The following is a 17,905-nucleotide window of genomic DNA, read 5'->3' on the forward strand; positions in this document are numbered from 1 at the left end:
GGTAGAAGAATTAGCCAGAGGTTGGGAAAGTATATAAGGGTTTTGGAGAGTCTTAAGTGCTTTGCTATTTGTTTTTTTTATTTTTATTATTTTTTTTCTCATCTGCTGGGACATGCAAATTTTCTCAATGAAGACTGGTAAAGACAAAAAGCTTAATAGATAGCACAGGTGGAGATTATATAAAGGAAATTGTTTAGTTATTAGAATTATTAGTGCTATATGATCATTTATGAATAGAATATTTTTCAGAAAGCAAATCTGTATCTCAGTTATTTTTAAGTTGTCATAATATTTTGCCATTGGCAGTAGTATTTATAGTATAGCAATAGTTCTTTAATTCAGCTTCATATAGAAAATTTCAAAATTATCATTAGCCCCAGTAGTTGGATCTCAAGAGAGTGGAGTGCAGCACGGCAATTTCTTTTACGATAAGGGCCTTCAGGCTGATGCCTTAACATGGGTACAGTTGTTGTAGTGCTAGCAACTTGGTCTTCTACTGCGCAAGGTCCAATGTGTTTTTCCTGGAAAAATAAGAGGGGAGAGAAGTCATGTGGGAACTATTAGCAACTCATTTGCTTTCATTCAGTCATTTGTTCCAAAAGCATTGATTCAGAAATATTCTTTGAGCCCCAACTATGTGCTAGAAACTCTCCCCAGACTTCCAACCTTTCTATTCCTATCAGTAATCAAAGAACATTACCAAGCCTCCAGCTAACAGAAAAAATAGAAGGCATTTTAAGAGAAGTCCCTTAACTTTCTACCAACACTAAATACCAGGGGTGCCAAAAAAATGTATACATGTGGACACTTTGGTCAACGTTGCTCAAGCAGTAGTTCGCCATAATCAGAGTTGATAAAAAGGTTAAGGAGTTGTCCCTACTCTACCTCAGAAGAGCTTATAGAAATTTAATGGACAATTTCTTTGAACAGATAAACCTGAAATTCTGGTCTTACATGATTAGACTCTTGCAGTTAGTTACGTCTTAATGGCTGTTCATTTCTAACCTTAACTAAGAGGTGTGTGTGTGTGTGTGTGTGTGTGTGTGTGTGTGTGTGTGTATTTCCTTTGTTCTTCTTCCTCTTACCTATTTATGTTTGTTTGCTCAGGAAAGTCAGAAAAGAATCACTTGTCTATTGCTTCTAGGAAACATGGCATGAAACATGATCAAATGGAAAAATATTGTGATTTTGAGGATGTTGGTTAGCCCGTAGTTTTCCAGATGGGATAGAGATTGAGTTAAATACTAAGTGGACAGTGGTAACAAGTAGGGCACTTTGGAATGATTGAATAATTTGGATGATCTCTGGAGATTCTGGTTTTTCAAGTCAGTTATCTAAGTGTCTTTTTTTCTGATGGGCACTTTTTTTCACTTTGTGTTGAGCAACTTTGATGTCTGAGATGCACTTTTACATTTTGTGTAAATACTTGTCATACGGGAAAATATTATAAAGAATATTAACTTGAAAAATTTTAATTTATTCACTGGTTGATGCTAAGTTAAAGCCTTTAAGCCTTTCATAGTTAGTTTTATAAAAAACAAACAAAATTTTTCTAGAGTTTTTTTTCAACGTATTTTGATGGAACTAATAGGTTGTTGGCTCATTGTGCTATAAGGTTTTCTATAGAATCATTAAAATAAGTTATGTATGCCCGAAGTTTAAAGTTGTAAAAGACTTCATGTGACACAGGCCATCTCCTGTACCTCCCTTTTTCCCTAGCCTCTCCATTTCTTACTTTCTAAAGGCAAGATGGTTAGCACGTATAACTGATTTATCAATGTTTACCAGTATATCTCGAAATAACATGTTTATTGTGCTACTTTTTGATTTTTCAGTTTCATACCTGTCAGCTTTCCAATATGGAAGATGAGTCTTTAGCTGTCTTTTATGACCCTCTCTATCCCATACAATATTTTTCATCTTTCTCTTACCTTCCCAAAATGGTTATAATTTTGATGCAATTAGTTATTCATTGTTTACATTATTATGACTGTTTAAATACTATTCACAGCTGAGAAATATAGTATAAAATGTTTCCTTGTTCTGTCTATATATTTTCTCTCTGTTTTCATTTGGTTAATTTTCTAATCACTAATTCAACCCTAAATTTTCCCTTAGTTGTTTGAAATTACTCTCATGATGGTAAAACATGAGATAGTCTATTGATTTCATTTATTTGAGTACATCTCCCTGGAGCTTTCTGATATGTTCCACTGTAGACTGATTGCTTTCTATTCTTGCTGCATTGGTATTTTGGGAACTCTACCATTATTCTGGGAGAATTTCTTTCCTTTTCACTTTAGTTGGATCTCCTATTTCTTAATCTCATGTCTTCCTTGTGTCTCATTCCCTTGGTTTACTCCATAGCTTTTTAAGAAAGAGTGTTTGGGAAATACATATTTTTTTGAGATTTTGCAGGTATGAATCTGACTTTATTCCTTCCTCAATTTAATTATTTGTTGGTTTGGCTGATTATATAATTCTATCTTGCAAATAATTTCCCCTCACAATTTTAAAAGCTTTGCTCCATTGTTTTTCACCTTCCAGTAATGTTGTTGTGAATTCTAATACCATTATGCATATTCTTTATCCTTTGTATGAAACCTATTTTTTTTTCTCTGGAAGTTTGTAGGATCTTCCCTTTGTCCCTATTGTGACTTAATGTGTTTTTTTCCTTTTATTTTCTTGCATACTAGAGGATCCATTACATCTGAAAACCATGTCCTTTGATTTTAGAAAATTTTCTTGGATTATTTTGCTAATGACTTTTTTCCTTTTGTTTTCTCTGTTTTATCTTTGTAGAATTCCTAATAATTAGATATTACATGTTCTAGATTGGATATGGTAATTTTGTTATTGTTTTACTCTGTCCGTTTCTTTTTCTTTTATATATATATATTTTTTTTAATTAAAGTTCGTTGGGGTGACAATTGTTAGTAAAGTTATATAGGTTTCAGGTATACAGTTCTGTTATACATCAACTATATATCACATTGTGTTCACCACCGAGAGTCAGTTCTCCTTTCTTCTTTATTTTTTAAAAGAGATTTCTTCAGCTTCATTTTCTACCCGCATTTTTTCATTTCTGTAATTATCATTTTTATTTTCAAGACCTTAGTCTTGTTGTACACTCCTCCTTTGACCCCACACCCAAATTAGGGCTTCCTGCTCTTACTTCATGGGTATGTTATCTTCTATTAACTCTCTGAACGTATTAGTTGTAGTTTTTATTTATTTTTTGAGTATTTTCTATCCTATGCAGTCTCTGTTTCTTCCATTCTTTTTTTTTTTTTTTTTGGCTTGGTCTTGATTTTTTGTATTGGATATTTAATTCATTGATTGTCTTTGGCAATCTGCTCATATATGAGAGTGAAGCACTAATAATAAAGAAGCAAACATTTATATAATGCTTTGGATGTGTCAGATACTATTCTAAGTGCTTCATCTATTTTAACTTATTTAATCACAACGAGTTCAGGAGTTAGTTACCATTATTATTTATTATTATTGTTATTACTATTATCATCATCTCTGTTTGACAGATGAGGAAACTGAGGTGCAAAATATTTAGTAGCCTGCCCAGTATAACACAGTTGGTAAGCGGCAGAACTAGAATTTGAGTACAGGTAGCCTGATTCCATTGTATCTTCTTTAACTTTTGTACTGTCTGCCTCTTACTGAAATCAGGAGTGAATTAGAAATTCTGCGCACATCCAAGTATTGTTATTTGAGTGAGTGAGTTCTTTGTAGAGGGTGAAGCCCAGCCACTGGCAGTTTAGTCTCACCAAGTGGCGAGAGAGGACTTGGGGAATGAATGGGTCTCAGCGTATCTCAAAGTTTGATACAACTTTGCCTTAGTCGTCTGTCTCAGAGTCGTCTTCCAATCTACCGTCCCTCGGCTTTACCCTGTGCAGGGACTACACCTTCAGTCTTCTGCTGTGATGAGGAACTGTAAGTTGCCCAGTTGTGCAGATTCTGGGAGGGGATCTTGGGAAATATCTGTGACTCATATTTTGAATCTTGCCTTTACCCAACGTGCAGTGTCCCCCATTTCTTAGCCTTGCAGTGGATTTTATGATGTAAATGTAATTGATTCTCATTTTCCCCACTGGTAGTTTAAGATTCATCTTCCTTGTATTTGCTTTAAAGACTTTTTCAGTTTGCTCATTTCACATTCCCTTTGACCCTGTGTTCATGAGGAAGCAAATAATCGAAACAAATCTTTGCCATCTTTTAAGAAGAGGCCTTTGGTATCTTTTAAGAAGACTTGAATAAATGGCATGATCTTAATGTGCCATTTAAAATTCTGTTAGGTCTGCTGAAATAGATCTCAAATGTCTCCTACCTGAAGCTTTTCATGATGCTCCAACTAGGTTTATCACTTTCTGAAAATCTTTCTTCCCACCGTGGACATATTTTCGTCATTCATAAGGCACTTTTATATCTCTTATTATTGTATTTGTGCACTGTGCCTTTCCCGCACTTGACCATAACTCCATGAGGACCTTGAGTGATCTTCTATAGTATTACTTAATAAAAGTTTGTTACATTAAATTTTGTCTACATGTTGTTGTTTTTTTAAATTTTAGCAATATATTAAATACTGAGAATAGTAAAGGAGGGAATTAATATAATTGTGCAACAAAAGAGATTAAATTCAGATATAAAGAAGACATTTGTTTAACAATTATCAATTGTTAAATCTAGATATTATGAAATCTTTCAATGTAGATACCTAATTATAACAAAGTATACATTTTTCCTCCTTCCAGGACACAGAAGAAAGAACTACATGCTCTGTCAATTTTTTTTGCCCATGTTCAGAATTCTATAACTAAGATGACATATATTTGGTGTTGCTATTATATTTCTAGTGTAATGAGATATGATGTTAACTATTAGAAATATTCTAATTGTTTATAAATGCACTTTAGATAAACTAATGTTTTAAATGTATTAGAAAGGCTAAATCCATAAAGAAGCATACACCTGTAATATTTCCTTTTAAAAACTAATTTTTAGTGTTTGTATTTTGTAAAATTGATTTTTACAAATCAGTGCTGTAACTTTCTTTTCTTCCTGATCTTTAAAATGTTTAGAAGGAAACAGAAACTGTTTCAGGATTTAAAACTAAGTTATTCAGAGAAAGGTTATTGCTTTAAATAATGTTTATATTTCTAGTACTGTATTTTAAGAAACTCAAGACACATTTGTCTTTAAAAATGTATGAATATTTCTTTGAAACTAAAGTAGAGCAAGACTGTCATCTGCATTTTAATATGTAAAACTTGCTGAAGTATGGAAAACATCAGTGGTCACTAATAAGTTCTTTTGTAGAGCTAAATCAGTACTTAGGAAACTGATGGTTTTTGGTTCATTATGCAAACAAAGCTAAAATGATTGTTAGGCATGAATATTTGTTTTTGTTTTCAAACTTTCTGGCACCTTGCAAATAATTTATTGGGATATGACTTATGAAAACACATAGAAGCATTACTCTAAAAATTCCATTCTTTTGAAACCATATTATTTGGGTACAGTGTTCATAGATGCTAAAAATATTTTTTAATTGTCTCCTGAGATTTGCGGGATACATGTGGAAAAGACAAACTTGGTGTTTATAGTTTAACTTGGTTAATTCTCAGTATCCATATCACTCTTCTTTCCTAATTTCTTCATGAAAAAAATGTAATCACATACAGATTTCTATTCACTTGCAACACAAAATTAATGTGAATTCCATTTCAAACTAACCACCATCAAAAGTTTTTGAAAGTCTGGTTTATATTTTTAAGTGCAGTATGTGGATGACTTGCTTAGTTTTGATTTTTGGAGAAGTACATCTTTAAAAAATTTTTCAACAGATTTTTAAGATGTGGGTAATGGTGACAATACTGGTGTCATATTCTGGTTAATTTAATGTCCTTATTTTTTATAATGTATTTTTTTCTACATAAATTTCTTTTAGTGTCAGTACCTCCTGAGTTTCTGTGAAAATAAATTTTATTTGCTTATTAAAGCAAAACAATCCTTGAGATTGTTTTTTACTATTTATTTTTCATTTTTGAAGGCATTAGTATTGATTTCAGTGAGAAGGCAAAGCACGGCTATTGATGACTGCTGCCTTATCACTTAAAGCAAAATGCCTTTAGAATTGTTGCTTAACATGAGGTTTTATTTGTTTAGCTGTTTTACTTATTTATTTATTTATTTATTTTTTAAAGTTGAAGAAGATTGTTTTCCTGTAATCAAGTCTATCTTGTATTACTGAATCATGGAAATTGTTACTAATATCTGGATATGTTCACTTTTGAAATATAAAGAAGGAAATCGGTTATTATTCACCAGAGTATCACAACTACTGATTCACAATTTATTGTGAACTGATTTTTCATTTTAGTGTATACTCCCTATTACTTGTTTTACTTTTCCAGGTTTTTTAAGTTCTTTCCTGGTTTGTTAGATAAGTGTCTTTTTTTTCTTCTTAAAGCCCAGGTACTCAGGATTTTCTCCTTTTATTTTTATGACACATGTTTAGGACAAAATAAAGCATGTGTTGTCCTACTGCTTGTGTCTCTTACATATTTTAAAGGTAAAGAGGAGAGGAATTCTGGATATTCGCTTGTGTTTTTCTCTTCCCTGGTTTCTCGTGAATACATGACTTGATTTATCTTGATCAGTCTAGTAACTTGCTCCACATTTTTCCAAAAGTGCAAAGCAGTTTCAGCTAAAAATACACATATCAAAATGCTCCAGAAGTTGTGGCCACAGCTCAAAAATGCTGATCAATTTTGAAAATCTAAATCAACCTCGGCCATGAAACCAAGGGAAGAACCTTTGTGGTGGGGCACAGATTTCCAAAAATTCACCACAGTCCTGTTCTTAGCTGGAGTTTGTGCTGATGTTGCCAGACAACTGAGGAATAGATGCAAAAAGCAGGAAGCATTATTGAATTGAGCCCTAGCGCCAATTTGGGAAAAGCAAATTAAAATGTAAAAGAATATTTTTCCACTCCTGGCGTCTCAACATAAAATGGCAAAATACATGGTTGCTGAAAAGTCACAGAAATTGCTAATTTTGCCAGAATGGCTAATTTTGCCAACAAAAATCAGTCTTTTTGAGTTAAAAATGTATACACACATAGTTAAAAAAGGTTTTTTTAAAATCCAAATAAAATTGTTTTAATTTATAAATCGAAATGTATATACAATTGAGTCAGATTGTTTTGACATAAATGTCTGTGTGTGTGGGCTTGTTTCAATGTCTTCTGTTATTTTTCAGGTGTAATTGAAGAATGGATGATGATGATTTTGGTGGTTTTGAGGTATGTGCTATTATTTACCTTATTTTGCTTATGTAATTGTTTTAACTTTTTTATAATGGAGTATATATACTATTTTGAAAATGTATTATTTATCATTGGCATTCATGATCTTTTTCTGATCATTATGAATGTAACTGGGATAAAAAATGAAATCAAAGAAAATTAAAATATATCCTCTCTGAGAGTTAAACTGATTTCTTATTATTGAACATTTGGTCATGGCCATAGGAATGGTTTAAATTAAGGTAATTAAGTGCTACTAGTGGAAGCACTAAAGAAGAGGTTTTAAAAATTGTCAGCAGATGATTTTGTTGGAATTCATGTCAATTAGGAAATACTTCAGAGATGAGAGATGAGTATTGAAGCTCTGTCATATATTTTCTTGTTTACACCTGTAATGAGTTCATTTAGTCTGTGAACTACACAGCCTTTTGGTGGCTTATAGAGCTAATTAGTATGTTTGTGTTGTTAGATTATTCTCTCAGGTTTGAGTTGGATATTTTGTAAGTGGAAATTGTTAGCTGAAGAAGCCCTGCCTTTTCCTTAATCCTTTTCAGTGAGTGTTCATTTTATTGAAATATTTTGTAACCCTGTTATTTTTATGGAGCCAGTATAGTCTTGCAGGAAAATCTCTGGATTAGGAGTCAGGATGCCTGAGCTCAAATCCTGTAACTACCATCAAGTGAATTTTTAGTAAGATTTTAATTTAGTTTGGAATTTGGTATAAGGACAGTGTTAAAAATAGAGAGTGTAATTAATGACATTAATAGGAGATATAAGATATTATGTGTATATTCAGTGTTCTGAATAGCATCAAGAATGGTATGAGTTTTTTTTTTTTTTAGGTTAGGATCATTTTCCCTTCTGTTGATCTTTAATTCTGTCAATATGGACATATTTAGAATATTACACCCATTTTCTGCATTTCATCTAAAATTGTTTTTTGTTGAGCACATTTGTATTTTTTCTATATTTCCTTTTATATTTTGGGTTTTGCTGGGTGATTGAATCTTGTTTACGTTACTGAAGTATAACATTTAAAATTTTGTTAAAATCCCTTCTATTTTGAGGAAAGTATATGTTTCAGATATAATGTTAGTTTGTTATTTAGAAGTTGTCAGTGATTTGAGGGTTAAAACTTAGTATGTGAGGTGTGATCAAAAATATGGTGAATGTTTAAATAAAAAAATTTGTTACAGTAAAAGACACATTGCCATTAATCCCCCTCATAATACTCCCCTTCACTTCGAACACACTTAATTCTTGCCACTTTCTGAAGCAGTTCTGGAAGTCCTCTTTTGTGGAGTGTCTTTAGTCTGCCTTGATGTCCTGAATCATTTTGATTTTGGTGAAGAGTCAGAAGTCTTACGGTGCCACATCCGGTGAATAAGGTGGATGAGGACACATCCTAATGTTTTCATTTGACAGAAATTGCTGTATGCCAGAAGGAATGTGTGACACGGAGCGCTGTCATGATGGAGGATGATTTACGGAACACTTTAAAACACACCTTCTCTTAACTGTAGCTCACATACGACTGACTGCACCGAACCAGTTGTAACTTGTCCCTCACTGTTATTAAGGTTCATCGCACCGCTTCCTGTATTAAAGATCCCTGCCTTTCTGTTGGATGACAAATTCAGCAGTATTCACCATATTTGTTTATCACAACGGAAAGGCTCTAGTCACACATCACTTCTGGTATGGCAGTTTCTGTCAAATAAAAACATTACGGTGTGTCCTCATCCACCTTATTCACTGGATCTGGCACCATGCGACTTCTGGCTCTTCCACAAAGTCAAAATGACCATGAAAGGTAAATGTTTTGAATCGATTCAGAACATTGAGGCAGCCAGAACAGTGCAACTAAAGACACTCACGAAGAGGACTTCCAGAACTGCTTCAGAAAGTGGCAAAAACGATGGGATGAGTGTGTTCGAAGTGAGGGGAGTATTTTGAGGGAGATTAATGGCAATGTGTCTTTACACTGAGTGTGTTTGAAGTGAGGGAGAGTATTTTGAGGGAGATTAATGGCAATGTGTCTTTTACTGTAATAATTTTTTTTTAAATTTAAACATTTGTCGTATTATTTGATCACACCTTGTATTCTCCTTTATTTAAACCTTGCTTGATTTATTATATTTGGAAAAAAATGAATAAGTAGTGTTCCATAGAGTAACAATTATACTTCAATGTTATAGTCAATGGATCTATTACTTTCAATATTACAGAGGTACAATGTTAACTAAGCACTCCACTTTAATGGTGGTTACTAGCTTTCTCTCTTTCCATATGCTGTTGTAGAAATATGGAAGGTCTCTATCCTTGGTTATATAAACCATGTTCATTTTTCATAGTTTGTACAGAGTAGCTGCTGTATTCTATGCCACTTAGTTCGTGTGACAGATTTCCCCAGCTTCTCTTTGGCTGACAGCTCAATGCAGAATCTGAATTGAAATTATAGTTTTTTTTCAGTGATAAAATTACTGTGACCTGGACACGTAGAGACAGAAAACTCTGCATTCTAACCCACATCTCATCATTAATTAATTGTTCCATAGTTTAAAAAATGTTTAATAGGAGGGCTTGTTGATTTAAAATGTCAGCATTAGGAATTCTCCTCATGTTGAATACTAGTAAATCCAGCTGGTAGATTACTCAAGAATATGGATGAATTCTGTTGCTTTAAATTGATCTCTAATTAAGTCTAATGCTAATTAATGAAAAATATTTTGTTTCTAGAATTTTAAATAAAAAGAATCTGTTTTTTTATCTACATGGGTAAATGTGGTAAGTTAGCTTAGAGTATTTAGCTATAAAGTTCACAAGTGATTAAGGACATATAGAGTAAAAATTTCATGGCAGGAGATACATTTGAGTAAGGAAGGAAAATTTTTACTTAAAATAATAGAGCATGAGTACTGAGGGTGGTGAGGAGTGCGGGGGTGGTAGTAATGAAGATTGAGAAGCAATTAAGTGTTAAGAGGGAATTTGAAAATATGTGTTGTATTCCAAAGCATGTTTGTAGAAATGGGAAGTTTGATTAATTAAAGAGCATTTCTGCTTTTCAAATCTTCTAAAAGAATGATGCCTTTGTTTTCTAGGCTGCAGAGATTTTTGATGGTGAAAGTGGTGAAACCCAAACTACATCTCCTGCTATTCCATGGGCTGCTTTTCCTGCAGGTACTGGTATACCGTAACTATGAATTTTTCTTTCTTATTTAACTTTTATGCCCTTTCTTTGAAAGCCTCTTTGTACCTTTGCAGTTGACCTTCTTTGATCTGAAAAATACAATGAAAAATGATATAACCTAGGGGTTTTTCATAACATTATGAATTGCATAACAAATTCTGCAATAGTGGCTTGAGGCATGAATGATTCAAAAATGAGATCATGAACACTGAATAAAATTAAAGTACAATTTATATTTCCTAATTTGTCTTAGTTTTAGGAAGGTGAGGCGCAAATAATTTTTTTAGGTTGGCCAGTTCATTAATTAAAATCTCCTTCTTATATTCTATAACTATTCCCAAATAATTTATCTCTACCAATATTTAAATTTAGAAGTTTTTTTGCAGGAAGGTCATTTGAAAATTAAAATTAAAACATCCAAAAAATTAAATACAAAAATAAATTCCATTATTGAGAGATATTTTTGGAAGACCTAATGTTCAGTATTAATATAATTCATATATAAATAGTATTTTGAGTTTTCCAGACTTTTTGTTCTGCCAAATCATTGTAAAGTCAGAAATAGAAGATGAAGTCAGAAGTCTTAAATTATGAGAGGTATTCATCCTACAAATATTTTTCCTGTACTTATTATACATTAGTCACTGTGGGGTATGTCCTTTACTTCAAGAGAAGATATTGCATGCGTATTTATGATTTACGGAGAATGATGATTTTGTCATCCATTTGTTTAGTAAATGTTACTCCATGCGTGATATGAGCCAAGTACTATCGTTAAAGCTGCATTTATATTTTTGATCTGGGCTTTGAAGGATGCATGTGATTTCAGTAGGCAGAGATGGGAGAATGGGGAGGGATTTTGAAGGAAATAAAATAAACAGAACAAAGGTATGCATAAATGTGGGAAATAAGGTGGCATAGTTAGGAGGCTCATTCTTATTCGAGGGCATTATATATGTTTCCGTTGCCTGGAATTTTCCACCTTGCTTTCTACCTCCACTCTCTCTCACTCCCTTTCCATACTACCTCCTATTTGTTTTATGTGTTGTTTTTTGCTTTAATATTTCTTTTTCTGGGAAACTTCCCAGAGGACCCTCTCATGTCTATGTGCACCTATTTTCGGACTTTCATGTTATACTGTAAATTTTGTGGCGTTAGGCACTATTGTTAAGTGATATTGTTATGTCTTAAATGCCGAGCATAGAGCTTATATTTAGCTCTCAGTAAATATGTGTAGAAAAAATAATCAAAGAAAAAAAAAGAAAGAATGAATGAATGAAGGAATGAAGAAGTAACCGAATGGATGACTAGACTAGGGTGGCAATGGAAATTAATAGGAAGTTTTGGGATAATGATATTTATATAATGATTTAGGATTTACAGTATGCTGTCACATATTTGTTTAGTGTAAAGTAGGTAGGGCAACTATACTATTCCTGTTGCACAGGTGGCGAAAAGATGGTTTATAAAAGTTATAGAGTTTGATACAGATAAATATGTTTAGGATGAAATCTAGTCTTTCAAATTCTATCTCAGTTCTTTTTCAGTAACTGTTTTTTGAAAAAAGCATCAGCAGGGACTGTCTTACTGACTGGATGTACTGGTGAAGGAAGAGTCAGAATTGATTTTTGAGGTTTCAAGCCTTGGTTCTGAAAGAATGGTATTACCGTGAACAGAAAGAAAATTTAAAGGAGCTGGTGTGGGACAGCATGAGGCCTTAACAGATTTGTCTTAGACATGGGTACTTCAGGTACCCAGAGTTCAGGAGAAAGGTCGGGGCTGGAGTTCTCGGTTTGGGAGTTTTTCCATTGATATGATAGTTGTAGTTGTAGGCGATGCCTAGGTGAAACAGCATGTAGAGAGAATACGGGTAAGTAGAGAAATTGGGTTGTCCATAGATAGGGAACAGGAGAAAGAAAAAGAGAAGATTTGATAAGGACAGGATGTGCTAGTGCTGCAACACAGACCTGAGTAGGAAATTTCAAAACAGGTATGGTTGATTGTGTCAGAGGCTGTAGAGGGGTCAGTGAGATACGAGACTGAGAGAAAACCCATAGACAATTATCAGTGGCTTTTAAGGAAATAGTTTCAGTACATTGGAAGTTTGTCATGTCCAGTGCAACACGGGCAGTGAGAGAACGAGAAGGGGCGGCGAAGGGTTAAGAAAGAAACAGAAATCAAGAAAGTTTTGAAACAGGGGCCAAGGGTCTCACAGCGTCAAAGGACTGAGAGCCCCGAATCGGGCCACTTTGTGGCTTTTATTGATGCACATACAAGGAAGTAGCATTGTTTTTTCTACGGTCTGTGAGTCTCATACACCATACTAGAAAACTGGTTCAAACCAATCACCCTTGCCTGCCGAAAGTTCCATGGTGTATAAATAATTATTGCTTGTACCACCCAGGGGACAAAACCTTTATGTCGAAAACTTACTGAGATGGAGAACTGATGTTATCACATCCCAAGCAGATTGTGGGAAGGAATACAGCCACAGAGGCAGAAGCTCTTCTTAGACGGGGGAAGGTGGGGGGTCTATGCCCACCTCTGTCAACCCCGTGAATTCTCCTGGTGGTCCCCACACCACTGTGCCTGTTTTAGGTCATTCCTTTCTTGAGGAATCTTACCCGTCCTTGGCTAGCCAGCCATCCTCTGGGGCCAAACAAGGAGATGGCATAAAGGTGAAGCAATGTCCCTGAAAGGAATATAGTCTCACAGACTCTTCTTTCTTTTTAGGGGTAGGTACGAGGGGACAGACAGGCATGCTGCTGTGTGACAACAGAAGTTGAAGCCAAATTGCACTTCTTTACTTTGTGTGAAAGCAGGAACTGGGTCTGTTTTTCTGTTTTCCTGTAATTATTGTGGCAGTGGATTAAATAATTGTGTATCTAATTTCTGTTCTCCAAGAGTGGGTATTATATGTTATCTCTCTCCCTATTTATACATACATATACATATATTCATATGTGTGTATGTATGTGTATGTACATATATATGTAGTACATATATATGTAGGTCTAGTCCTCAAAGACTAATGAAATGAACATTAAAGAACAATACCTGTAGTGTACACACACACACACACACACACACACACACACACACACACGTCACTCCTTTACTCCCTTAAAAAAAAAAAATTAGATCTGAAGAAAGTCCTTTTTCTGAATTTCCTTAGTGACCTAAAGAAGTGGAGGAAAACAGAACCTGGCCAAGAGCTGAAGTTACAGGTACAGTAGGTGTTTGTTCAGCCAAAGCAGTCTTTCTCCTTTGTTAAAGATATTTGTCTCCTGGTGACTGCTGGAGAAGTCACTCTCTGATTCAGGTGTCTGGAAGTTGTTGAGAGGAGGTGATGTGAACAACTAATTAGCATATCAGTTTCATCATTTTCATGCTAAAGACCCGAGAAGATAGAACCTTTCAGGGATCTAAAGCAGGGTCTTTTTAAAGTTTCAAAAAAGGCTAATATTCTCCTTTTGTCTGTTTCTCCACATATACCTTAGCTGTCTGTAATCTATATAAAAACTATTTTGAAAAGAGATAAGTATTAACCAATTTTTACCACAGCTTAAAATCCAAGAAGATTACTAAGAAACATTAGGTTTAAGGTTTTAAAGTACTTGGGGGAGAGTAGAAACTTTCATTCTTGGGGTTAGGATAAAAGATTTTGTTAAGTGAAGATTATTGTGTCTAGTGAGTGTCCTGCTTCAGGGCTGGTGGTTAGTTGGAGGATGATTTCATAATAGCAACTGAAAAAATGAATCTGTTTCTTAAAATGTGTATTTACAGCCTGCAACACTGTTGTGAATGAATTGAGTTACCTCAGGACCTGCATCTCACTGTAATATTAGCATTATTTATGTAGTGGGACCTTTCAAAATGCTAGTTTACATGCAGTACTGATGATGAAATTAATAAATTGGCAGTCAGTAAATAAAGTGTACATGTTGATTCTTTGCACAAACTATTATCTGTAGGCACATATCTCATTAAGGTATGGCATCTAACTTAGAAAATGTATCTCTCCATTCCCGTTATCGTAGAGTCGGAGAATGTAAATAAGAGATGAATCTATGAAATTATCAATCTCCTTTTTTCCTTTGGTCTTTACTCTCAGTAAAAGTTTGGTGATTATTACTTTATTTCAGTGACAGCTGTTCAATGAGAAGAATTGCCTTAATTCAAGCATTTTCTCCCTATTTCATAGCCTTACCCTCTGGCTTGTCTTCCATGCTTTATTCTGTTAGAAACCTGTGAGCCAGTCATTCAGACTGTGATCTACATTATGTTCCTAGATTCATGTGTTTCCTTCTTTTGGCCTTTGCTCCTGATACTAATACCATCCCTTCATCTGCCATCTGTTTTTTTAAGCCTTTTTTTTTTTCTTTCAAGAAAAGGTATAGGGCTTTCACTGAATTTGTTTCATATCTCAAAACCCCTCCTTCTTAACTACTGTGTCATTCTTTTTTTTCTGCACCACCTGCTTGGCACTTAGTTTATGCCAATTTATATATTTTTTAATTTAGGTAAAATACATGTGACGTAAAATTTACCATAGTATCAATTTTAAGTGTATAGTTCACTATTGTTACAGTTCACTATTCATTCACATTGTTGTGCAACTGAGCTCTAGAACGTTTTCATCTTGTAAAACTGAAACTCTATAGCCATGAAACAATAACTACCCATTTCCTCCTCCCCCAGCCCCTGGCAACCAGCATTCTACTTTCTATCTATGAACATGACTACTCTGGATATCTCATATAACTAGAATCTTGCAGTATTTGTGTTTTTGTGACTGACTTATTTCACTTAGCATAATATCCTCAAGGTTCATCCATGTTGTAGCATGTGTCAGAATTTCCATCCTTTTTAAGGCTGAATAACATTAACATTTGTATGTATAGACCATATTGTGTTCATCCATTTATCTTATTAATGGACACCTGGGTTGCTTCCTTTGGCTATTGTAAATAATGGTGCTGTGAACATGAGTGTACCAGTCTGTGTTTTTCACATACTTTATCAGTATGACTCCTGTCTCTGCATGTCCGTTTTCATCAAAGCCTTAGAGGGCAGAGACTGTGTTTTAATCCTTTTTGAATCCTAAGTACCTAGGATAGCATTGTGCCTTATTAATAAACAATGCTCATTATTTCTTGATTGTTAGTAGAGCAGATTTACTTCTTTAAAGTAATTGTTTTTGATTTTTTTAATCCTTTGGGGGTAAAAAAAATAGTCTTTCAATCACAAGTTAGAGGAAGGCAAACCCAAACTGTCCTTAAAAAAATGTGATTTTGGAAATCTTTGGTAATTATTGAAAGATGGCTAAGAAGATATTTCTTCTAGGGCTCAGTTAACTTCCTGGTCATTCCCATTTTAGACAAATGATGGAAATAATGATTAACAAGTGTAGTTATTCAGATTTTCAGAAAGAGAGAATAGCGATTTTTCTTTTTTTTTTTTTTAATTTTCTTCCCTGGTTTTACTGTGTATCTGCAGCAGATAACAGTTGAGGACTGGAGAGGTTACCCTAAATTTCAGTTCAAAATATTAGCGGTTTAGAAGCAATAATAGTAGTATCCATTCCTTTTGCCTTCCCCTTTTTTTCTTATTTGTTTTTCTCAGCATTTTTCCAAAGGAAAATCATTCCAGATTTTGCATAGTATATAATATCAGAATGTTTTAAAGTTGGCTACTCATGGAGCTCTCTTTTTTTATAAGTTTTTCTTTTGCTAAGAAACCTTTTTTTGACATTGTTCTCAGACAATTAACTATCTTTTATAAATTTTTTATAAGGCTGGTAATGCTCTATTTTTTAGGAAACTATCTTCAAAATGAATGTTTATCTTGTGTACACACATGCATATATGTACGTGTATAAATGCAAATAGATACATATCACAATATTGGCATACATCTATCTGTCTATATAGATATAAGTATCTATATAGATAGATATAGATATTCTGATTTCTTCCCTTTTCTTCACTTTAATTCCAGTGCAAGTTCTCTTCCCTACCATACCCTTTTGAAGGAAGGACTTTATCTTTGCTTGACCTTCCAAGTTCTAAGAGCGTTAATTACTCTGTTAGTCTTAGTTTGACTTCAGTATATTTTTGATTGTTTTCTGATTTCAGCAGACCCAAAGTCTTAGAATCCATGTGATTTATTTAATTTTTTAGAGTGATTGTTCATTTATTCATTCACTAATTTACTCATTATCATACGTTTAAAAGTGTACCGTGCATCAGACACTAAGTGCCATGTGCTGTGGATCTTATTCCCTTTCCAGTGATGCCATATGAAAATTGTCATTGCAAATGACAGAATGTTTCATGAAATGTGTTGTTAATATTGGCAAGCACTTTTATCAGTAATCTTAGATTCAAGTGTTTGATAGAGGTTCCATGAAAACAATATGAGGTCAGAAAGTGTTGTTCTGTTGCCATTGTGTACAATGTGGGTGGTGCTGTTTTAGAGGCAAATGACTGTTCACTTTTGACTTTTAACGATATAAATATAAATTGTCTAGAAGGCGAGGTGGGAGGCAAAACCTTGAATACTGTCCTTTCCAATATGTTTCTAAGTTCCTCGTAGCACTACACAGACCACATTAGAATGCATTGACCATCAAAGGGAAAAACAAGTGGTCCAGATAGATACTTTAATCCAAATTAGCTCCTTCAAAACAGCTTATATAGAAGGCGAACTAAACTGTCTGTCATAAGCCGACCCTTTAGAAGGAATAATGGGAATTGGACCAGCAGATGTTGAACCAAATAACTTAGATGTGGTTCACTTTGCATCTGGAGCTATTTGCATACAAAGCCAACAGGAAAGTTCAAACATTTTTCTCAAGACATTGGCAGAGAGAAACCTGGAAGACAGATGCCTTTTTGATTTCATGGTTCAGTTTTTCCATTCTCCATTCTCCTGGCCAGGAAAACCTAGGACAACAAATCGGTCATTTTATTAATATCCCATTACTCTCCTTGCTAACTCTGTTTTTCCAGTAGAATCTGTGTTACACATCTACCAGAGTTCAGAATCTGAGTCCACACGTGTTTGTTTGAGACAAAAATTGTTGTGATATTTTTCTTTAGATTAATCTGAAGAATTTAGATTAACTGAATTTTGCTCTGATCTGTATTTGAGGTAAAATTTTAGGGTGACTTACTACATATTCACATACCTGTATTATATATAATAGGCAGTGTGTACCCACACTGTTTAAAGATTTTCCATTCTTTTTAGTTTTTATCTATGTTAGACATTTTTTTGCCAGGAGATAAACTGGATTTCCATTGTTGTGAAATAATTTTGTTATCTCTATACTGATTATTGGAATACAAGATTGCCACAAAGCTTGTTTTTGCTACTTCTGGTAT

At 34.0% G+C, this 17,905-nt stretch overlaps 1 protein-coding gene across 4 annotated transcripts in view; it reads left to right on the forward strand.

Moving 5' to 3' along the window:
* The window catches only part of CCDC91 (coiled-coil domain containing 91), a 290,110-nt gene that overhangs the window by 51,321 nt on the left and 220,884 nt on the right, over positions 1-17,905 (forward strand). For all 4 annotated transcript variants that reach the window (XM_033117969.1, XM_033117972.1, XM_033117970.1 and 1 more), the window contains exons 2-3: positions 7,282-7,324; positions 10,429-10,507. In XM_033117969.1, the coding sequence (XP_032973860.1) occupies positions 7,295-7,324; positions 10,429-10,507 (109 nt within the window). In that variant the 5' untranslated portion in view covers positions 7,282-7,294. The remainder of the gene's footprint in view (positions 1-7,281; positions 7,325-10,428; positions 10,508-17,905) is intronic.

Source organism: Rhinolophus ferrumequinum, chromosome 10 (assembly GCF_004115265.2).
Source record: "Rhinolophus ferrumequinum isolate MPI-CBG mRhiFer1 chromosome 10, mRhiFer1_v1.p, whole genome shotgun sequence".
Lineage (NCBI taxonomy): Eukaryota > Metazoa > Chordata > Mammalia > Chiroptera > Rhinolophidae > Rhinolophus > Rhinolophus ferrumequinum.